At 43.5% G+C, this 22,152-nt stretch overlaps 1 protein-coding gene across 1 annotated transcript in view; it reads left to right on the forward strand.

The window, feature by feature from the left end:
- The window catches only part of LOC117364292 (phospholipase B1, membrane-associated-like), a 95,078-nt gene that overhangs the window by 53,417 nt on the left and 19,509 nt on the right, over positions 1-22,152 (forward strand). The window contains exon 6 of the mRNA XM_033953350.1: positions 18,294-18,365. Within this exon, the coding sequence (XP_033809241.1) occupies positions 18,294-18,365 (72 nt within the window). The remainder of the gene's footprint in view (positions 1-18,293; positions 18,366-22,152) is intronic.

The raw sequence follows: 22,152 nt of genomic DNA on the forward strand, positions 1-22,152 counted from the left end.
TCAACTTCCCAAAATCTCATCTGCAACCGACCCAGTCTCTTCCCTTCATCGGGGCGGTTCTCGATACTATTCAACTCAGAGCATTCCTTCCTCCTCAGCGCCTGGATGCTCTGCTTCATCTCTTCCAGTCAGTGTCTTCTCGCCAGTCCATCTCAGCGAGACACATGATGGTTCTCCTGGGCCACATGGCCTCTACAGTTCATGTGACTCCTTTTGCCAGACTTCACCTCAGAATTCCTCAGTGGACCCTGGCTTCTCAATGGACACAGGTGTCAGATCCTTTGCCTCGTCACATCCTGGTCACTCCTGCTCTTCAGCAGTCTCTATGTTGGTGGATGATCTCTTCAAATCTATCCAGAGGTTTGCTGTTTCACACTCCTCCCCACCAGAAGGTTCTCACAACCGATTCCTCGACCTATGCATGGGGGGCTCATCTGGACGGTCTTCGCACTCAAGGCTTTTGGCCAGTGCGGACCAGCTGTGCCATATCAATCTTCTGGAACTCAGGGCGATTTTCAATGCTCTTCAAGCTTTTCAACATCTGCTTCACGACCTGGTGGTCCTCATTCGCACGGACAATCAGGTCGCCATGTATTATGTCAACAAACGGGGGCACGGGATCAGACTCCCTCTGTCAGGAAACTCTCAGAGTCTGGGTTTGGGTGATTTGCCACAACACCTTCCTCAAAGCTGTCTACATTCAGGGGGCGGACAATGCCTTGGCGGACAACTTAAGTCATCTCCTCCAGCCTCACGAATGGACCCTCCATTCCAAGCCCCTTCATCAGATCTTCTCTCAGTGGGGGATGCCTCAGATAGACCTCTTTGCGGCTCCCCACAAATTCAAACTGCCTCAATTCTGCTCCAGGATCTACACTCCTCATCGCCTCGAGGCAGATGCCTTTCTTCTGGACTGAAGGAATCTCTTTCTATATGCGTTTCCTCTCATTCAAAAGACTCTGGTCAAGCTGAAGTCCGACCATGCCACCATGATTCTGATAGTTTCTCGGTGGCCCAGACAGCCTTGGTACTCCCTTCTACTTCAACTCAGCAGCAGGGAGCCATTCCTTCTTCCAGTGTTTCCTTCACTGCTTACTCAGCATCAAGGATCTCTGCTTCATCCCAACCTGCAGTCTCTCCACCTGACAGCTTGGTTCCTCTCAACGTAACTCCCCTCCAGTTTTCCAAAGCGGTGAGGGATGTGTTGGAGGCTTCCAGGAAGCCTGCTACTAGACAATGCTACTCCCAAAAATGGACTAGATTTTCTGCCTGGTGTGTATCTAATCGTAAGGAACCTCAACGAGCCTCCCTATCTTCTATATTGGACTATCTTCTACACCTGTCTCATTCTGGCCTCAAGTCTACATCAATACGAGTCCATCTAAGTGCAATTGCGGCTTTCCATCAGCCTCTGCAAGGGAAACCTCTCTATGCTCATTCTGTGGTTTCCAGATTTATGAAAGGACTTTTCCATGTCAATCCTCCTCTCAAACCTCCTCCAGTGGTTTGGGATCTCAATGTTGTCCTTTCTCAACTTATGAAACCTCCTTTTGAGCCTCTCAACAAGGCTCCACTGAAGTTTCTCACTTGGAAAGTGGTTTTTCTTGTTGCCCTCACTTCTGCCCGCAGAGTCAGTGAGCTTCAGGCCTTAGTGGCGGATCCACCTTTCACAGTATTCCATCATGACAAGGTGGTCCTTCGCACTCATCCGAAATTCCTGCCTAAAATTGTCTCTGAATTTCATCTCAACCAATCCATAGTTCTTCCTGTGTTTTTTCCAAAGCATCATTCTCATCCTGGAGAATCAGCTCTTCACACTCTGGACTGTAAACGTGCTTTGGCTTTCTACCTGGATCGCACCAAACCACACAGAACTGCTCCTCAACTTTTCGTCTCCTTTGATCCGAACAAGTTGGGACGCCCTGTCTCGAAGCGAACCATCTCCAACTGGATGGCGTCTTGCATCTCTTTCTGCTATGCCCAGGCTGGATTACCCCTTCCCTGTAAAGTCACAGCCCATAAGGTCAGAGCAATGGCGGCCTCTGTAGCCTTCCTCAGATCGACACCGATTGAGGAGATTTGTAAAGCTGCCACTTGGTCCTCGGTTCATACCTTCATACCTCTCACTATTGTCTGGATACTTTCTCCAGACAGAATGGACAGTTTGGCCAAACAGTATTACAAAATCTATTCTCCTAAGTTGCCAACTCTCCCTCCATCCCATTGAGGTTAGCTTGGAGGTCACCCACTAGTGAGAATACCTGCCTGCTTGTCCTGTGATAAAGCAATGTTACTTACCGTAACAGTTGTTATCCAGGGACAGCAGGCAGCTATTCTCACGTCCCACCCACCTCCCCTGGGTTGGCTTCTCTGCTAGCTATCTGAACTGAGGAGACACGCTCGGTGCATCGGGCGGGAAGGCACTCGCGCATGCGCGGTGCGGGCATCTCGAAACTTCTGAAGTTTCTTCAAGCAAGTATGCTTGTGAGACGTCCGCATCGGGGCTCTGTCGGATGACATCACCCACTAGTGAGAATAGCTGCCTGCTGTCCCTGGATAACAACTGTTACGGTAAGTAACATTCCTTTATGGGCTGAATGCTGGTTCTAATTTGGACTTGGCTCTACTACCATATAAGCTTATTGGTTTACTTTTCCAAAAATTTTTGACATCATATTATATTTATATGCATTTTTAATTAATTTTTTGTTAGGATTTTATGGTCTCTTTCATTGTTTACTTATAGCCATTTTATATTTTTTGAGTTATTTCTGTGCTTTTGATTACATACATTTTTGGAATATCTTTTTTACTTCCCCTCCTTCTTTATTAGATTAGTGTTTTTACCATTTGTTATCTCTTTATTATCTTTTTATTGTCTTGATGCTCGTATAAGTGTATTTTAGAATTGTCTTTTTGTCAGAATTTGCCTGGTTAGTATGTGCACGTCCGTTTAACCACTTTCTTTTGTTTCGGGTTTTTTGTTTATAATATGGCTGACTCGATGATGTCAGCACGTTGACGTCCTGTTTTATACCCCGTGTTTTTCCTCCCTTCTCTACTATTTTGCAGCAACGTCGCAGCATTTGACAACGCGATACGTCTCTCCAGTAAGTTTGCCTTTGTGCTTTGTTTTTTGTTATTTTCAAGTTCCTTCTGCTTGGTATCTCTGTATTTTTAGGTAGACAATGCCTCTGTGTATCTTGTTTTAGTTTGGATTTTGTTCCCTTGGTGCTGTAATTGACTCGTGCCTTCTTTACTGTTCTGGCCTTTTACGTTTTTCCCTTCCGTAGTTTTTAAGCTTTTCTTTAGGTTATATATCAGTCCCGGTTTTGTTTCAGTTTGTATAGTTACTCACAGCATTCATCTGTTCACTTTTCTTGTCCTGTATATGATTTGTATAGTCTTTCCCTTGTCCTTTTATATGCTTTTTGTCCAGGTTTCTTTCTAGTTTTTGATAGCGTTCAGTTTTGTTCCCCTCCCCCTCCTTTTTTGTCATATCGTGTCCTCGGTATTTGTTTTTATGGTTCTGGTTCTTTTTCATTCGTTTTGTTTTATTCTTTATTTAGAAGCAGCATTTAGTGAGATTATGCACTTTTTTTTTTTTTTTTTTTTTAATATTTAAGTTTTTTATTGATTTTTTTTTCATTTAACAACAAGTGTCATAAATTTTCATACAATTATCTTAATAATACACTTGATATTTCTATAATGTATTTTATACATAACATTTCTTATCTTATATTTCTTATGATTTTATATATCATATACCGTATTTGCTGGCGTATAAGACGACTTTTCAGTACCTTAAAATCCTCCCCAAAGTCGGGGATCGTCTTATACGCCGTGTACTGTTTACATCACAGCTCTTCAACCGCCGGTCCGCGGACCGGTGCCGGTCCGCAGAAAATTCCTGCCGGTCCGCACAGGGCCGTCGAGATGGACGCTGTTAAATTTCCTGCCCTGGTGGTGTTCGGGGAAATCTTCTGTTCCGCCCAGCCTCGGGCGATCAAGACAGGCTGCTGACGTCGGGCATTCCCTCTGAGTCTCGCCTATGCGGAAACAGGAAGTTGAAAAAAATAGGCGGGACTCAGAGAGGGAAGGTCCCGACGTCGGAAGCCTGTCTTGATCGCTGCCCCTGCCGAGTCGCCGAAGAGGGCCGCGGGGAAGCGGCAAGTAGAAGGGAGATGCGCGGTGGTCAGCGTGCGCGGTGGGGGCAGCGTGTAGATTGGGGCCATCAGCAGCGTCTGTGCTGAGAGTCTGCCCACGTGCAGGATGCGGCGGATAGGGGACTCCGGCTCGTCTTGGGCGGCAGGGCCTGCGGTGCAAAGTTTTTGCCGGCTTGGGGGGGGGGGTCGCGAATCTGCAGGGAGCCTTCAACAGTGGCTGTCTCCTCTCCTAGCAGCTCTATACTTACCAGGGCAGTGATTCACTTTGGCAACTGTACCTTCCTCAGAGGCAGCAATGACTTAAGGCTGCCTAAGGAAATCACTGCTGCAGGCAAGTACTGAGAGCTGCTGGATGGAGAGGAAGCCACTGTTGGAAGCTGGGAAGCTGCTGGATAAAGGGAGAGCTGCCACTGCACCTGGAGGTAGAAAGAGAGATGCTGCTGGGAGGGGAAGAGGGAAAGGGATGGTTAGAGAGTTACTGTTGGATAGGGGGGAGGAGGGAAGGGAGAAGGAAAAAAGGAAGAAAACAGCTGGCAGGGAGATTAGAGGAGGGAAAGGGGAGAGACAGGAATGAGAAAGTAGAGAGAGATTGATGCTGGAAAGGGGATCAGCAGAGAAATGAGAGAGGGATAAATATGCTAGATCTGGTGTAAGAGAGATAAAAATGAAGAAAGCAGTGAAGCTGGAATGAATGATATAAAAAGGAGAGAGGAGGCACAGGCTGGATGGAAAGGAGAGAGGGGCATAGAAAGAAGTCAGATACATATGGAAGGAGGAGAGGCCAGACAGTGGATGGAACGGGCAGACGCTGGAAGGAAGAGTGGAAAGAAGATGAAAGCAGAGACCACAAAAGGTAGAAAAAAATCATTTTATTTCTATTTTGTCATTACAATATATCAGATTTGAAATATATATCCTGCTACTGCTAGAGACATAACTGGGGACTGCAAAGCCTAACACTATTTCTATCATGTGTGACTGCAGTATTCTGTTAGCATGATATTTCTGTGTAGCATTCTGTAATAATTTGGCTTGTTCAGTTTTCTTGATAGTAGAGGGGATATATGTGAAGGGGAGGGGAGACAGGGGTTTTGTTGGTCCTTGCTCTGAATATTTATATTTATAAAATGACAATTGTACAGAATATTGTTTCTTTTTATACTTTAATAAAATACGTTCAATATAAAATCATAACGGAGGCTTGTGCAGATGGGATCAGATGGTTTGTGGGGACCGAGCTTGCGGAGACGGGCGAAAATGTGTTTTTTTATTTCGGTCTTAGTAGTTTGCCGGTCCACAAAATAATTCTTTTATTTCTGCCGGTCCACGGGTGTAAAAAGGTTGAAGAACACTGGTTTACATGCCCTTACTTTACATGCCCTAACATCTCCTTCCTTACCTCCTTACGGTGCTTACGGTACTAGTAAACCTGCCGGGACATCAGCGGGGCCATGGCGGGACATCAGTGTGACAAGGGGGCCAGCTCCTTCATCCTGCGCAGCAGGAAGCAGCGGCGCTCTGGCCCCACCCCTTTTCTCTTTACTACGTCTCTCGCACATGCGGCCATGTGTGGAGTCTAGCCCTTAAGGAAGTTGCGGGGGCGAACAGGAGGCTTTTGAAGGCTTTTAAAGGGAAACTGTCATGCCAGCAAACTTGCTAGGGACTTGCCCGGCACTTGCTCTCTCCCTCTATGTGTTATCTTCCTTCTATCATTGACAGTTTCAGTTTGGTTAACAGTTTAGAAAACAAATAGCATGGCAGCTCCCATGGGTTTATTGTTCTATTCAGCTTTAGTGAATTAATTAAAATTGTTGAAATAAATTCTGATGTTCTTTTAAGTTTTATTTGTTGTGCAGAAGGTGTGCGGAAGAAGGGGTAGTCTTATATGGCGAGTATATAACAAACTCTATATTTTAACTGTAAAAGTTGGGGGGTCGTCTTCAGTGTTCCCTCTAAGCGGGCGGGTGTTGTGAGCAAACTTTTTTCACTGTGAGCTAAAAATATCGGGCGCCAGCAAGTTATGAGCCAAATAAATATGTTGCTTTCTACCACAGAACTTCCTTACGTTTGTATGGAATCTATCCCCTTTCAACTTTAGAGAGTGCCCTCTCGTTCTCCCTGCCTTAGCTACTAAGTCTATTCCCTTCAGTACCTTGAATGTTTCTATCATGTCCCCTCTCAATCTCCTCTGCTCAAGGGAGAAGAGGCCCAGTTTCTCTAATCTTTCGCTGTACGGCAACTCCTCCAGCCCCTTAACCATTTTAGTTGCTCTTCTCTGGATCCTTTCGAGTAGTACCGTGTCCTTCTTAAAGTACCAGTGCTGGACGCAGTACTCCAGGTGAGGGCGTACCATGGCCCGGTACAGCAGCATGATAACCTTCTCTGTCTCTTCAGTCCAGCATCTGCCCCTTCCATTCACTGTCTGTCTTTCCCTGCCATCTCTCCTCCTGCCCCCCCCCCCCACCCCCCAATTTGGTCTAGCATCCATCATCTTCCTTCTGTTCCCCTCATGGTCTGGCATCTCTATCCTTCCCTCCCCCCTGTGGTTTTTAGCATATCTCTCTTCTCATTTCCTCCACTCAGATCTGATCATTCTCTGCTCTCTCTTCCCTTTTCTTCTCTGGTCTTCCTTCTCTATTTTCTGCCTCCATCTAAATTAAATTCTTTCTTACTATTTAGTCCCGTTTCCCTCTTTTCACTGTGTCTACACACAGCTTGTCACCCCTTTCCCTCACCCCTCCATTATCTTACTATTTTCTTCCCCCTTTATTTATCTCCTCCTTCCATCCAGTATGTGTTCTTTCCCCACTTCCATTCAGCATCTGCTCTCCCTTCTCAACTGACATCCATCTGCCTTCTGCTCTCTCTCCCTTCTTCTCACTTCCATCATCTGTCCCCTTCTCTCTCTCTCTCATCTCCTCCATTCCATCATCTGCCCCTTCTCTCTCTCTCTCTCTCCCCCCCCCCCCCAACTTCCATCATCTGCCCCCCTTCCCCTCACCTTTGTGGGTCACTTTCTTTCCCCTGAGGGTGGCTCATGTCACAGGGGAAGCTTTGGCCGAGCAGAACCGCTTGATTGACAGTGGAACTTACTTGATTGATGTCGATGCTGGGGCCCGTTGCCGTTTGAAGGAAAAAAAAAAAGGTGGAAAAAAGGAACCTGTAAAGGCGAGAGGAAGGGAAACCTCCAGGACAGCTGCTTTTTGCCCTCCTTCAGCAGCCCAAGAGTTCAGACCAGCAGCGGCAGCTCTGTATGCTTTTAACTTCGGCACAGAGCTGCCCCTAATCAATAGTTTAGCGCGGTTTCATGAGGCAGCCTCGGGGCCTTTGATAGCCGGCCCGCTTCGATGATGCGATGTGGGCCGGCCTAGCAAAGGCCCCGAGGCTGCCTTTTGAAACCGCGCTAAACTATTGATTAGGGGCAGCTCTGTGCCGAAGTTAAAAGCATACACAGCTGCCGCTGCTGGTCTGGAGGTGCGGAGACAAGGCAGGAGGCAAACGCGGTGGAAGGCAGGAGTCCCGGCGAAGGCAGGAGTCCCGGCACAGCGACTGCAACAGGAAGTTGCAAGTCAGCTGACGCCGGCCTTTCGTTGCGGCGGGGACCGAATCCTTCGCGGACCGGCAAGATTTTGTTTGCGGACCGGCGGTTGAAGAACTGTGCTCTACACTGTGTGCGCTGTGACGAGAAACTTGTGCGCTGCGAGGTAATATTTTGTGCGCCAGCGCACCCCAGCGCAGCTTAGCGGGAACACTGCTCGTCTTATACGCCCAGTCGTCTTATACGCCGGCAAATACGGTAACTGTAATTATTTTTCTTATAAAGTTATACAACATATATATTGTAATGATTTTATCAATTATTTTTTAAATTATTAACCTTTTTCCCCTCCCGTTATTACATTGTTTTCATGTAAGAATACCATCTATTAATAATATTTTATTTATAATTTATAATAAAGAGTATAAATCCCCCTCCCATATCCCCTCCCTCCCTTTCTTCTTTAACTATTTTCTTATTATGGGAAAATGAAATTCAATTATTACAATATTTTGTTAATGGTCCCCAAATCTTTTTGAATTTATCCATATATCCTTTTTGTGTTGCAAATGTATGTTCCAGATTGTGCACTTTTTTATATACTCAAAGACTCATAAGGTATGTTTCTTTTATCTATATATTTTTTTAATATTTAGCATTTTGACAATGATCTCCTTACTCTACCTCTCAAGGCATTTTTACACTCTTATTTCATTTTAAATAATGTTCTCCTACAGTCTTATCAAATGGCCTATTGTTTTTATTCACGTCATTAATTTACTTCACATGAAAATTTTTGTTGTTTATTGATTTTTTAAGGTTTTATTTCTGTTTTTAACATATTTTTGTATTTTGATATGTTTCAATTGATTTTATATTTATATCGTCAAACAAACAGCACATTATTTATTGTTTTTATTTTTCATAGACATATTTTTTATAGTCACAACTTTTATAGGTGCACAAAAAGTGTTTATTTACTTATTAACAAAAACATAATTCTTAGCAGTAATATACGATATATTGGGCATTCATATAAATTGTTAACTATAATTCTTAATGTTTTAATATTTGTTTCGTGTGATGGATTTCTTTATATTTGCTTTGCATGATGAATTGTTATGACTATGCTTTGATCAAATATTTGACGTCAGATGTATTCTTTTGTTCCATTTATAATGTTTTTATATATAGTTTTTATTCTTTGCTGTTTTTTAAATATATGTTTTATATGTATACCATGTATGTTATTAATGTATTTATGCTTATGTATGCACTTGTAGACTCCTGAGGCAGGCCGTTTGGGCCGAAATATGTGCATGTCAAGTCGCAGAGTCATTTTATGAATTTTGGATGAATAAAGGCATTTGGATTTATCAGATGAGTTGAAAGACACTTTTTGTTGTGCACCATTCTGATTGGGACAATTCCACTTTTGTTCTGTGCTTTTGAGGTTGTGGTTTTGTTTCCCCTGTTTTGTCCTTGTTTTCCCGCTCGTTGCCAGATCACTTTCTCGCTTCTCCTTGTCAGGCGGCATGGAAGAAGTAAGCTTTTCGCCAGACGCTTCAAAGATTGTTAGATCTCATAGTGGTAGTGCCCATTCCTCCATCAGAGTAGGGCACTGGTTGGTATTCAATTTACTTTGTAGTGCCCAAGAAAGAGAGGACTTTTCAGCCCATCTTGGATCTGAAGGGGTCAACAGGGCTCTGCGAGTTCCATCTTTTTGCATGAAGACCCTATGATTTGTCATTCTGGCGGTTCAGCCAGGGGAATTTCTGACCTCTCTTGATCTGACGGAGACCTACTTGCATGTTCCAATTCAGGCTTCCCATCAGTGGTTACTTCGCTTTGCGATCTTGGGCGGGCAATATAAGTTTTGCGTTCCTCCCTTTGGTGTGGCCACTGCTCTTCGGATGTTCACCAAGATTATGGTGGTTGTGGTGGTGGTCTTGTGCAAGGAAGGCATTCTGGTTCACCCCTATCTGGGCTACTGGTTGATCTGAACAAAGTCTTTTCAGGAGAGCACCTGGGTTATGGCTCGGGTTGTGGAGTTCCTACAGTCGCTGGGATGGGTAGTCAACCTGTCCAAGAGCCGGTTGGCCCCATCTCAGTGCCTGGAGTATCTTGGGGTTCTTTTCGACACTGGCTTGGGGAAGGTCTTCCTGGCGGAGGCACATGTGGTCAAGTTGCAGTCCCAGATTTACCTTGTGATGGCTTCCCGATGTCCTCGAGCTCAGGGTTTTCTCCAGGTTCTGGGGTCGATGGCAGCTTCCCTGGATGTGGTTCGGTGGGCCCAAGCTCACACGCTTCAGCATGCTGTGCTACAGCAGTGATCACCCCAGGTGCATGATCTGGACTCTCCTGTTCCTCTTCGGGGGTTGGTTCGTTGCAGTCTCCATTGGTGGCTACAGTCTTCCAATCTGGTTTAGGGAGTGAGCTTGGATCAGCCCCAGTGGACAATTATTCTCATGGATGCCAGTCTCCTCGGTTGGAGAGCTCAGTGTCTCGGTCGCTTGGCTCAGGGCAGTTGGTCTCTGAAGGAGGCGTCTTGGTTGATCAATGTTCTAGAAACCAGAGCTATCTGGCTGGCATTGCTAGCGTTCCAGACCTTGTTGACGGGCAAGTCTGTTCGGTTTCTCTCGGATAATCAAGTTTCAAGTTTATTAAAAATTTGATTAATCGCTTAATCTACATTCTAAGCGATGTACATGTTATTAAAATTACAATAAAAAAAGGGGAATAATATACTAAATAAGACTGAACACATTATTGACGGAAAAAAATACAAAACGAAACAAAACATGATACATAAGGAAAAGGAGGGGTAAAAGTTACAATATATGTTAAAGATAGAAAAAAACAGGTAAGGAAAATACATGAGGAAGGGAAAAAACTGAATATTTCAGTAAAAGATTAGAGGTAAAAGAATTGTTATTAATTTGTGTAGAAAGGATTAAATAGAAAAGGCATCTTTAAAGAGAAAACTCTTCAGGTTACCTTTGAATTTTTCTATGTTTGTTTCTTCCCTTAGATAGATAGGGAGAGAATTCCAGATTTGGGGTGCTGAAACAGAAAAGATAACTTGTCGTCGAGTATTTATGAATTTAAGAGAGGGGACCGATAGCAGATGTTGTTCTGTGGATCTTAATGTTCGATTAGTAGTATATGGAATCAAATATTTGTGAATGAATGCTGGGGTTTTGAAAAGAAGAGTTTTGTATGTAAGCAGGCATATTTTATAAGATACTCGGTGGGTGACTGGTAACCAATGTGCTTCCCTAAGAAGAGGTGTCACATGGTCAAATTTCCTTGCTTTTGTAATCAATTTTATAGATGTGTTTTGAATAATCTGAAGGCGTTTAAGTTCCTTTTGAGCAATACCATTATACAGAGAATTACAATAATCTATTCTGGATAAAACGAAAGAATGGATAAGAATTTTAAGAGACTTTTCACAAAGAAATTGGGAAATAGAACGAATTTGTCTGAGTCTAAAAAAGGATAACTTGACGACACTGCTGATATGATCGTGAAAAGTGAGTTTATTATCAAATATAATCCCTAAGATTTTTATTTTTTTTTTGACTTCTTGTAACGGGATGCCCTTGATAGTGATTGGGGAATTAATACTTAAATTATCTTTCCAGGGAAAGAGCATTATATTTGATTTATTTATGTTCAACGCAAGCCGATTGATATTTAACCAATCTGATATTTTTTCTAGTTTCGTGGTTATTGTTGAAATATCCAAAGGGTTACACTGCACAACAAAGTTTTTGCTTCCTGAACACTGCTGGGTGTTTCTTATAGAATTTTGGGTGCTGATCATGAATATTACATCAAAAATTACCCATCACGTACCATTTCAGAGAAATCTTCAATTTTGTCGTGATTTTTTCTTATATTTGGATGCAAACAATTTTTTCTCCCATAAGTGTCTTATCAACAACGGTTTGTGCCGCCTGGGTATGTCCATGCATAAAATCTAGCCAGGTTGGAAGCTGTTTTATGGAAGATGACATCCTGGGCATGTCTGGGCAGGTCTGAACGAGCTTGCGCTGTCTCACCATGCTATAATGGTGGCTTCCATACACCGATCCTGCTCATTTGGTTAATATAGATAGTCTGTGTGTGTATATAGTATCAGTATAGTAAAGTATAGTAGTATAGTAGCTGTAGCAATATAACAGTAAGTAAGCTTGATGCTATAGACGTTTTGGTGTCGGGCAATATGTCTCGTCGGTGTCGTAACAGCCGCGACACATTCTGCTATATCTGTGGGGAATATACACTTACGCCTCAGAGACGTTCGATGACTGCCCTTGTAAAGAAAGCCTATCATCTGTATTTTGGCTGCAAAATAGGTGATCAAGACAAGCAATGGGCGCCTCACATTTGCTGTGCGACATGTGCTGTTAGTCTGAGAGCCTGGCTCAGAGGTACTCGAAAGACGATGCCATTTGCTGTTCCGATGATATGGCGAAAACAGAAAGACCATGTGACGGACTGTTATTTCTGTTTGACTAATGTGTCTGGTTTCTCTGCCAAAAACAAGAAGTCAATTGAATATCCTAATCTGCCTTCAGCAATGAGACCCATGCCACATGATGACAGTCTTCCAGTTCCGAAACCACCAGAGGATTGGACCTTAGACGAACCAGATGAAGAAACTGCAGTGCAGGGTTCTAACAGTGACATTGACCCGGATTTTGAACCATCCTCATCAGGCGATCCACATCTGATAACACAGTCCGAATTGAACGATTTGATCAGAGATTTGGGTCTGTCAAAAGCAAAAGCTGAGCTGCTAGGTTCGAGACTGCAGGAATGGTGTTTGCTATCACCAGGTACGAAAATTTCTGTGTTTCGAGACCGGCATCATGATATAACCAAATTTTTTGCACAAGTCGACAGTCTCTGTTTCTGTTGTGACATTGAAGGATTGTTCTCGGTCTTTGGTTGTGATCACAACCCGGAAGAGTGGCGTCTTTTCATTGATTCGTCAATGTTAAGCCTGAAAGCTGTTCTGTTGCACAATGGCAACGTTTATCCTTCAGTACCTGTTGGCTATGCAGCACATATGAAAGAAACATATGAGAATATGGAAATGTTACTAAAGTATGTCCAGTATACCAGGTATAACTGGAATATCTGTGGAGACCTCAAAGTCGTTGCTCTGTTACTAGGACTGCAGCTTGGCTATACAAAGTACTGCTGTTTCATCTGCGAATGGGACAGCCGAGACAGAGAGTCGCACTATTCTAGAAAGAACTGGCCACTCCGTAAAAAGTTAGTTCCAGGACAGAAAAATGTAGCACATGAATCGCTTGTTGACCCGACAAAGATATTTTTGCCTCCTCTTCACATTAAACTGGGACTCATGAAGAATTTTGTGAAAGCAATGAACAAGGAAGGGGAAGGTTTTCGTTATTTAAGACAGATGTTCCCAAGAATAACTGATGCCAAGATCAAAGAGGGTATTTTTGTTGGCCCCCAGATCAGACATGTTATGAGTGACAAGCGATTTGAAGATCTGTTAGTTGGGCCGGAAAAAATTGGCTGGAAAGCCTTGAAAGACGTTGTTGACAATTTTCTGGGCAATTACAGAGCCCCAAACTACATTCAGCTGGTAGACAAACTTCTCAAAGCATACAAGAGAATGAAGTGCAATATGTCACTCAAGATTCATTTCCTCCATTCACACTTGGACTTCTTCCCCGCAAATCTCGGTGCTGTGAGTGACGAGCACGGTGAAAGGTTTCATCAAGACATAGCTACGATGGAGAAACGATACCAGGGCAATTGGAATCCGTCAATGCTTGCCGACTATTGTTGGATGCTACAACGTGATGCACCAGACACTGAATATAAAAGAAACTCGGGAGCAAAACACTTTTAATTCTGTTTCATTTAGTCGCTTGTGCGAAACGTAAACTTGACTATATATTTTATTGTCAGTAAACATAAAAATGTCTATTTCTCATAGTTCTTACGTGATGCAGTAAAACCAAAACCATATTTGAGCATACCAAGTTGGTACCTGTCATAATCACCAAAAACTTTTCAGGAATCAAGACTTAACCAAAAAATTGTTGTGCAGTGTTATTAGTATCGATGGGATGTAATAATTGAATGTCATCGGCATAAGCAAAGACATTAAAACCGATGGACTGACATAGAGTAAGAAGTGGTGCAAGAAAAATATTGAATAGTAGTGGAGATAATATTGAACCTTGCGGAACACCGTATGTTAGAGAGACATTATTAGAAATTTCATTATTGAATAACACGGAAGATGTACGATCGGAAAAGTAAGATTGAAACCAGGAAAAAACCTGGTCTGAAACACCAATAGATTGAAGCCTGTTTAATAGAAGTTCGTGGTCGATAGTGTCGAAAGCGGCTGAAAGGTCTAGTGAAATTAATAGAACTGACTGGTGGTGATCTAAGAAATAATGTATGGATGTGGTCATACCTAGTAATGAATATTCTGTTGAGTGGTGTTGCCTAAAGCCTGTCTGATTTGGGTGTAAAATATTGGTTTTTTCGATGAAATCTGATAACTGATTAAAAACTATCTTTTCAGTTAATTTTGATAGAAAAGAAATGTTAGCTATTGGTCTATAGTTTGACATGTCATTAATACTAGTTTTTTGATCTTTAATGATGGGGCGTATAGTTGAGTTTTTCCAGAGTTTTGGCATATAGCTTTGTTTTAAGCTTTCACTAATAAGTGTAAGAATTGCTGGACCAAATATCCTGAAATAACGCTTGAGAATAAACGGTGGTATTGAGTCAGCTGAGGAGCCTTTAATGTTAATAGAATTAAAGAGTGTTTCGATCTCAGTTAAATTTGGAATTTTGAAATGGGAGCATTTCGACAAAAATGGGCTGGGTTCTGTTTGTTCATAAGTAGATAAGAGTGATTGGTGTGCGTTAAAAGTTGCCCTAATGTTAGTAATTTTATTAATAAAATACGTAGAAAGATCTTGGGCAGTAAGGGTGGATTGTTCTTCATGATTTTTCCGTTTGCTTGAATAAGTAATTGAATTCAAAATTCGATAGAGTACTGAGGAATTATTAGCTTTCAAAATTTTAGTTGAATAATACTTAGTTTTGGCATCATTAATTTTTAATTTATAGAATTTAGAGTGTTCTTTAAATGATTCAGTATTAACTGGTGATCTATTTTTCCTCCATTTACGTTCAAGTGATCTTAATTGTTTTTTAATAAGAGAAAGTTCTGAATTGAACCAGGGATTTGTAGATTTCTTTGATGAGATAATTTTGGTTTGAAAAGGAGCTAGAGAATCTAATAATAAAAGAGTATTGGTAGACCAATGATTTAGAGATTCATCCAATGAAGAAGTATTAAAATCAAAGAAATTTGGTGAGAGAGTTGCTAAGATAGCTTCAAAGGAGAGAGTATTAAAATCTCTAAATTTAACTGTTTTATTTTTGGAAGAGTGGGAATTAGTATGTGTTGTTTTATATGATAATGAGATCAAATAATGATCCGACCAGGGAACTGGCAAACAAAAGTTTAGTGAGTAATTATCGACTGAAGAAGTTGAAATAAGGGCCATATCTATTGTATGACCTAATCGATGTGTGGGTTCTGATATTAAAGGATGAATATCTAATTGTTTGATGTATGATAAGATATTTTTGGTGAAAGAGTTATCAGGGTTATCAAAATGGATGTTAAAATCACCCAAAATAATTGGATTCAAAGAAGAAGAACCAAAATCAAAAAGGAGTGACTGAAGTTGAGTTAAATTTTCACTCGTGATAGGGGGGGGCAAGTAAAGAAGTAGAACATCTAATTTTGGTTTAAATTGAAAAGAAAATTGTAAAAATTCAATAGGAAAGTTAGGGGGGGAATAATCGATATTTGTTAGTAATTGATTACGGGAAATAATGGCTAATCCTCCTCCGCGTTTTAGACGGCGGTGATTAAAAAAGTATGAATAACCGGGGGGACAAATGTAAGATAAATACGCTTCGTCTCCATCAGTCAACCATGTTTCTGTTAGGCATAATATATCGAAAGAGTGTTGAATTATCAGATCTTTGAGTAAATGATGCTTGATTTTTACAGACCGGACATTAATTAAACCAATATTAAGATGTAAGTTGTTGGGGACTGAAATTGGGGAAATAAAATCTGTAGTCGACGTCATTGGTGAAGCCGATAAAATTTTAATGTGTTCTGACTGATTGGGTATTGTTAAGTGATTAAATGGTTTTGTAGGTCTATGACCCCAAATGACAGGAATTGGGTTGGTGTAGGTATCCATATTAAGGGAAGAGGAATGAAAAATTTGCTTATGAAAAATGAGAGGAGAAATGTTAATTAGTAAAAGATAAAGAAGGAAACAGTAAGAAAGAGTAATGAAAAAATTGTAATGTTTGAAGGCCCTGTATTTTGTAGTAGCGCACTGTAGTAGCGCACAAAGGAGCGCATCAAGGAGCAGGACCTGCTCCTTAGGTGCGCTCCTTTGGCGCGCGCCAGAGGCGTGCGCCGCAAAGTGCTTGTTTTTGTATGACATGTACCGGAAGGGGGGCGGAGTCCACAGCGGGCCGCCGCTATGCGGCGGCAGAAGGGTCTTGCAGAGAGCTGTTGAAAAGAGAGTTGCAAAGACAGGTAAAAACTAAACGTAATTAAACTTGAAAAAGAATAAGTAATATAATAAAAAAAACAATAAAATCTATACAAATTAAAAGCATGAACAAGTCAAGGTGCTGTGCAGATAATATCCAGCGGGGGGTGGCCTATGTCAATCATCAGGGGGGAACCAAGAGTCATCTGGTGATGCAGGAGGCAGCTCTGCTCATAGCTTGGGCAGAGTTGCATCTTCTGGACATCTCAGCTTCCCACATAGCAGGAGTGGAAAATATTCAGGCGGACTTCCTCAGTCAGCATGTGCTGGATCTCGGAGAGTGGTGTCTTGATCCAACAGCCTTCGGGTTGATTGTGCAGACTTGGGGTCAGCCGGTCATGGATATGATGGCCACAAGTGTGAACGCTAAGGTGCCCCGGTTCTTCAGTCGGTGCAGGGATGTTCAGACTGAGAGGCTGGATGCTCTGTACATCCTTGACCGACAGCGGACATCCTGTACGTGTTTCCTCTGTGGCCGATGTGAGCAGAGTTCTTCTTCACATTGCTCAGCACCCAAGCCGTGTGATTCTGGTGCCCCAGATTGACCCCGGCGCCCATGGTACATGGATCTGGTTTGTCATCTCGTAGCAGATCCTCTTACGCTGCCCCTCTTGCCCGACCTTCTGACTCCGGGTTCCATTCCAATGTTCGATCCGGGTCTCTTGTCTTACCGCTTGGCTCTTGAGTGAGAACGCCTCGGTAAGAAAGATTATTCAGATAAAGTGATCTCCAGTCTCTTGGAGTCCCCGAGACTTTCCATTTCCAGGGCTTATCTGCATGTGTGTATTTGAGGAGTGGTGTGCTGCATGTGGAGTGGTTTCCTTTTGCACCTCTTTGCCTAATATCTTGGAGTTCTTGCAGGATGGCCTGGACAGTGGCCTGATTTCTCTCGGTTCAGCTTGTGGCCTTGTCTGCTTTTTGCAGGTTGCTGCAGGGTCGGCACTTAACATCTCTGCCTGACGTGGTTCATTTTTTGAGGGCGGCCAAATTGCTTCGGCCTCCAGTGTGGCCTTCGGTTCCGTCTTAGGATCTCAATCTGGTCCTAACTGTGCTTGTGCGCCCTCCTTTTGAGCCCTTAGGTTCCTGCTTGTTGAAGGACCTTACTCTTAAAGTGGTCTTTTTGGTGGCTATTACTTCTGCGAGATGCATTACCGTGTGGACGTTCAGCCATATCAGGATGTGGTGTTCAGTGAGCGTGTTCTGGTGTCAGTCCTTTGGAGGTCCCACACTTGATGGGTACTGTTTGGTACGTCCCATCATTGAAGTCTGTACAGGTCTGGAGAGGTGACAAAGAAGGAGAAATTAGGTTCTTACCTGATAATTTTCTTTCTTTTAGACTCTCCAGATCAGTTCAACACCCCACCCTGTCTGTTGTCATTTGTTTTTGCGTGTTTTTTCGTGTGAAGATTTTGCTTTTTCTGCAGGTTCTAGTATTTTTCTAGGGCTGAGGAGATCAAAGAACAGTGGCTGTGGCTCAGCTGGCAAGCTGTGGTAACATTTTACTGAAGGGGCCAGTTCTATGCATTTTCCAACAGCATTCCTGTTTATTAGTTGTTACTCCTGTTAGGAGTGTTGTTACGGTTTCTAATTAGCTATTTTAGTTCTGCTTGGCTATTCGGCAGACTGTTAGATAGTGGGAGGGACAGCTATTAAGTATTATAACCAAAAGTTTGGTCTCAGTCTCCACCTGCTGGTCATGGTGAGCTATTACCCATCAGTGAAGTCTGTACCGGTCTGGAGAGTCTAAAAAAAAGAAAATTAGCAGGTAAGAACCTAATTTCTCCTTCCTTTCCAAGCTTAGGCATTAAGAAACCCATGCTAATTTTTTGGCATGAATGTTTTTCCTGTGATTTTCTTATAAGGACATACTACACCCTGTAGAGATAAATTTTAAAACTCAGTCTGTTTTGTGCTTTCTTCTAGGTCCAGCCAGAAAATGAAAAGTTTAAATTTGAAATATTTTCCAACCCAGTTAAGATATTGTGTCCTTCTCAGGTATAATAAGAATTACTTACCCAGTACCACCCTGGGGGAAGCCACTGCTTTCCCTGGGATCAGTTGCATGAAATGTTGCTACTATTTGGGTTTTTGCCAGGTACTTTTGACCTGGATTGGCCACTGTGAAGATGGGATACTGGGCTAAATGGACCACTGGTCTGACCCAGTAAGGTTATTCTTATGTTCTTATGTACAGTCCCCAGCACTGAAGTAGAGACCGGACATGGTACCAATGTAGGTTTGTTGTGTGTAACAGTCAAAAAAATTCATAACCATGTGGTAAATAGTAACTACTATAAAATATAAAAAATCCACTGCTGAACACAAAAAAGTGGTGAGAGATAGGTTCTAATGTGTTTCAATTTTTTTTAAGTTTTTCAATATTTAATCTCTAGGGGGGATAATGAAGCCTCAGAAAGTAGAGCAATCAACCCAAACCTGGGTTTCAAAGTTCCCAAAATTCACAAGCTTCTGATCACATCACTGGCTCTGCCCCCACTCTACCATTTAATTTATTATTTTTAACTAGTCTTTAAGCCCATTACATTCACGGGTGCTAGAATAGATGTATGTGTCTGTCTTTCTTTCTTTCTCTCTCTCCCCTTGGCCACTGTCTGTCTGTCTATGTTTATTTGTTTTTTTCTCCTTGGACACTGGCTGTCTCTCCTTAGACGCTGGCTGTCTCTCCTTTGACGCTGCCTGAATGTCTTCCTTTCTGTCTATCTCACTAGCCCCCTGTGTGTCATTGTTTGTGTCTGTGTCCTTGTGTCATTCCCCCCCCCCCCCAGAGCAAAGCTGTCTGGCCCCAACATACCCCTTCCCCCAAAGCAGCCCCCTTTCCCTCTCCCTGACCCCCTTGTGTCTTCCACCTCCCCCCCCAGCAAAACTGTCTACGCCCCAGCACACCTCTACAACAAAAGCATCCCCCTGTACCTGCAGCATTGGCACGACACCCTTTAGCCAATCGTGAGTGCTCAGAGCGCGAGAGGGAGCAGGGCCTGCAGCTTCTTCGGCGTCGGTGAGGAAGGAGAGGTTGGCCCAACTCTCCGCAGGGGCTTTGGGGACAGTCTTCTGCATCTCAAAGCCCTCCTCCCAGCATCCACTTCCAGCAGCACTCCGTACTGCCTTCTTTCCGCTGCCCAGAGTAGATGTCTGTACGTCTAGGTTTTTTAAATTTGTCTCTCTCTCTTTGGACGCTGTCTGTCTGTCATTCTTTGTGTCTGTGTCTCTCTCTGGTCCCCTGTCTGTCCTTCTTTCTTTCTTTCTGTCTCCCTGGCCCCCCTGCTTGCCAAAGCAGCCCCCTTTCCCTCTCCCCCTGTTCTGCAATGCCTACCTGCTCCATGGCCCCCTTCTGTTCCTCCCCCCCCCAATGATTGCTGTCTGCACTCAGCACAACCCTCCCACCAAAACAGCCCCCTTTCCTGCCTTCTCCATGGCCCTTCTTTTTCCTCTTCCCCTCCAGCACACCCCTCCCCCAAAGCAGCCCCCTTTCCTGCCTGTTCCATGGCCCTTCTTTTTCCTCTTCCCCTCCCTCCATCCATGATTCCTGTCACCACTGCCATTCCTATTTAAAACAGCCTGCTGAGGTTCGCGGCCGGCTGTAGTGAACCTCGCAGGCCGCTCTCCACCTCAGTAGCATGTTCCCTCTGACCTACAGCGCACAGAACACGCAAAAAGGAGTGCGCATGCGTGGCTAGTTCTTTTTTATGTAGGATAATTAAATATTAAATAGTTTCTTCTTTTTTTATATATAAAAATTATTAAATAGTTTTTGAAAAATTCCTTATCTTATATAGAAAACCACCGGTTTAGACCGGGGGGGATAAAAAGGTGACAGTAACCTCACTACTTGTTTGAGTCGGAATCGGCATAACAGACATCTCTTATAGTTCAAATGTATAGAGAAAACAGTAAGCAGTATTTATCTTTGAGACGTTTTTTATACTCAATGTCTCCCACTGCATATACTGCCTCTTTTTGCAAAAAAAGTTGTTCTTGTACAATCCTTCTGGAGGTTGAACTCGTGGGATCTTGTATCCTTTGTAGCTTCAGCCTCAGGGCTAATAAAACTTGTTCCCTCCCCTTTAGGCTATCTGCCTGGGAGCTTCCTGTCATGCTCAGTTTGTTCCTGCAGCCTCACTGCATGGGTGAAATTAGTCTCTTCTGCTTGTGATTTGTTTTCAATTCCTAGTCTTTATTTGATTTGTTTCACGGGTTTGCCCCACGTGTTGCAGATCAACTATGTGGGAGTGATCCTTTGGCAGGAGATCGCAGACTTTTTAAATTTTGTCTGCTTCTGGAAGATGCTCTGTAAGCTTAAACTGCAGTAAGCCCTCTAGACAGCCTGTAGATTGGATTGGGTCTCTCGGATTGGGAGCCATCTCTCCCCTGGTTCATCTGCAAAGGGGTGGAGCGCAGGCTGCTACAGTTCTGTGGCGGTACACTGGGATCGGAACCGGACCGTGTGTCTTCCCTAATTTCCCTGAGGGTTCCTGGTGGTTGTGATCTGTGGTGACAGGGAAGGTGAGGCAGTCAGAAGACCTGAAAAATCCAGTTTAATCAACTCCTGAGGTACTGATCTCCTTGCTTGTACTGTGTATTGCAGGCTGCCATAGACTTTCATTGCAGCACAAGTCTCTGTGATGTCTGTGAGTCACAGAGTTCTGGTGATTTTGGGGGTGCTGAAATCGGGGTTTTGGGTGGTTTTCCTGCATGCCCTGGCCCCCCACCCCACCTGTAAAATCGCCTTTTTTCGCTGTTCCCTGCGTTTTTAATGGGCGTTTTTCAGGCAAAATCAGCACCTGTGGCGGCCATCTTAGATTTTCTTTAAAGTTTTTAAAACTATATTTTTTGTACTTAGAAACTTCATTTGTGCTCCAAACTTCACAGATGGCCACCTCAGGACAGAATGACATGGATTCAGGCTGTAAATGTGGCGGATGGCTTGCAGTTTCGCAGCCGTGTATTCTGTACGCCACGGCCCTCGAGGAGCATGAACCACTATCCTCCGGAGAGGCCCTGCTTTCATCCGATTCCACCGGAGACGCGATTCCAGTGTCCAGGACGCCAAAATTGGGTGAGGAGTGCGCTTTTGCGAAATGCAAGCACAGTTCCGGGGGAAAATCTCATAAGTCTTCAAAGTATTCCAAATCTGAGTCCCGCAGATTGACTCTGGCTGCCAGGGACTATTTTCCGCCAGAATTTGTGGATATGATGTATCAGGCTTTCATGTGAAAACGGGCTATGCCTGTGTCTCCCTCTCAGATTCCAGTGCGGCAATCTGTTCAGCCTTTGGATTCCAGCATGTCAGTCTGCTCCCTCGCTAGTCCGCCTGAAAGCCAGCAGCAATTTCCCGCTATTGCCTCGGTGCCTGCATCAATTCCTATGCCGTTGCTGTCACACGGCTCTTCGGTGGGCTCCTCTGACGTGACTAGCCTAGCGGATCTCGTGGATTCCCAGAACACTGATTTCCATGATCTGGGAGAGGATCAGACAGTGCACAGGCTCTTTAAGTTCATTTGCCTTCCTGATCTTATCTCTGAATCCCTGCGGACATTGAAACTTGATTCACACTCAACAGATCAGATGGAGTATTCCGTCATGAGTTCTAAGCCCCTGCTTTCTGTTGCATCACGTGGAAATGCTCTTGGAGGTTTGGGAGGCCCTGGAGGGTCCCCTGAAGTGCGCTAGGGCCATGGATAAATTGTATACCATGGCATTGGAATTTTCCAAGCGCCTAGTCCTGCTGAGGGTGAATTTAGCGGTGGTTCAGGTCGCTAAACGT

The sequence above is a fragment of the Geotrypetes seraphini genome, chromosome 7, assembly GCF_902459505.1.
Source record: "Geotrypetes seraphini chromosome 7, aGeoSer1.1, whole genome shotgun sequence".
NCBI classification, from domain to species: Eukaryota; Metazoa; Chordata; class Amphibia; order Gymnophiona; family Dermophiidae; genus Geotrypetes; species Geotrypetes seraphini.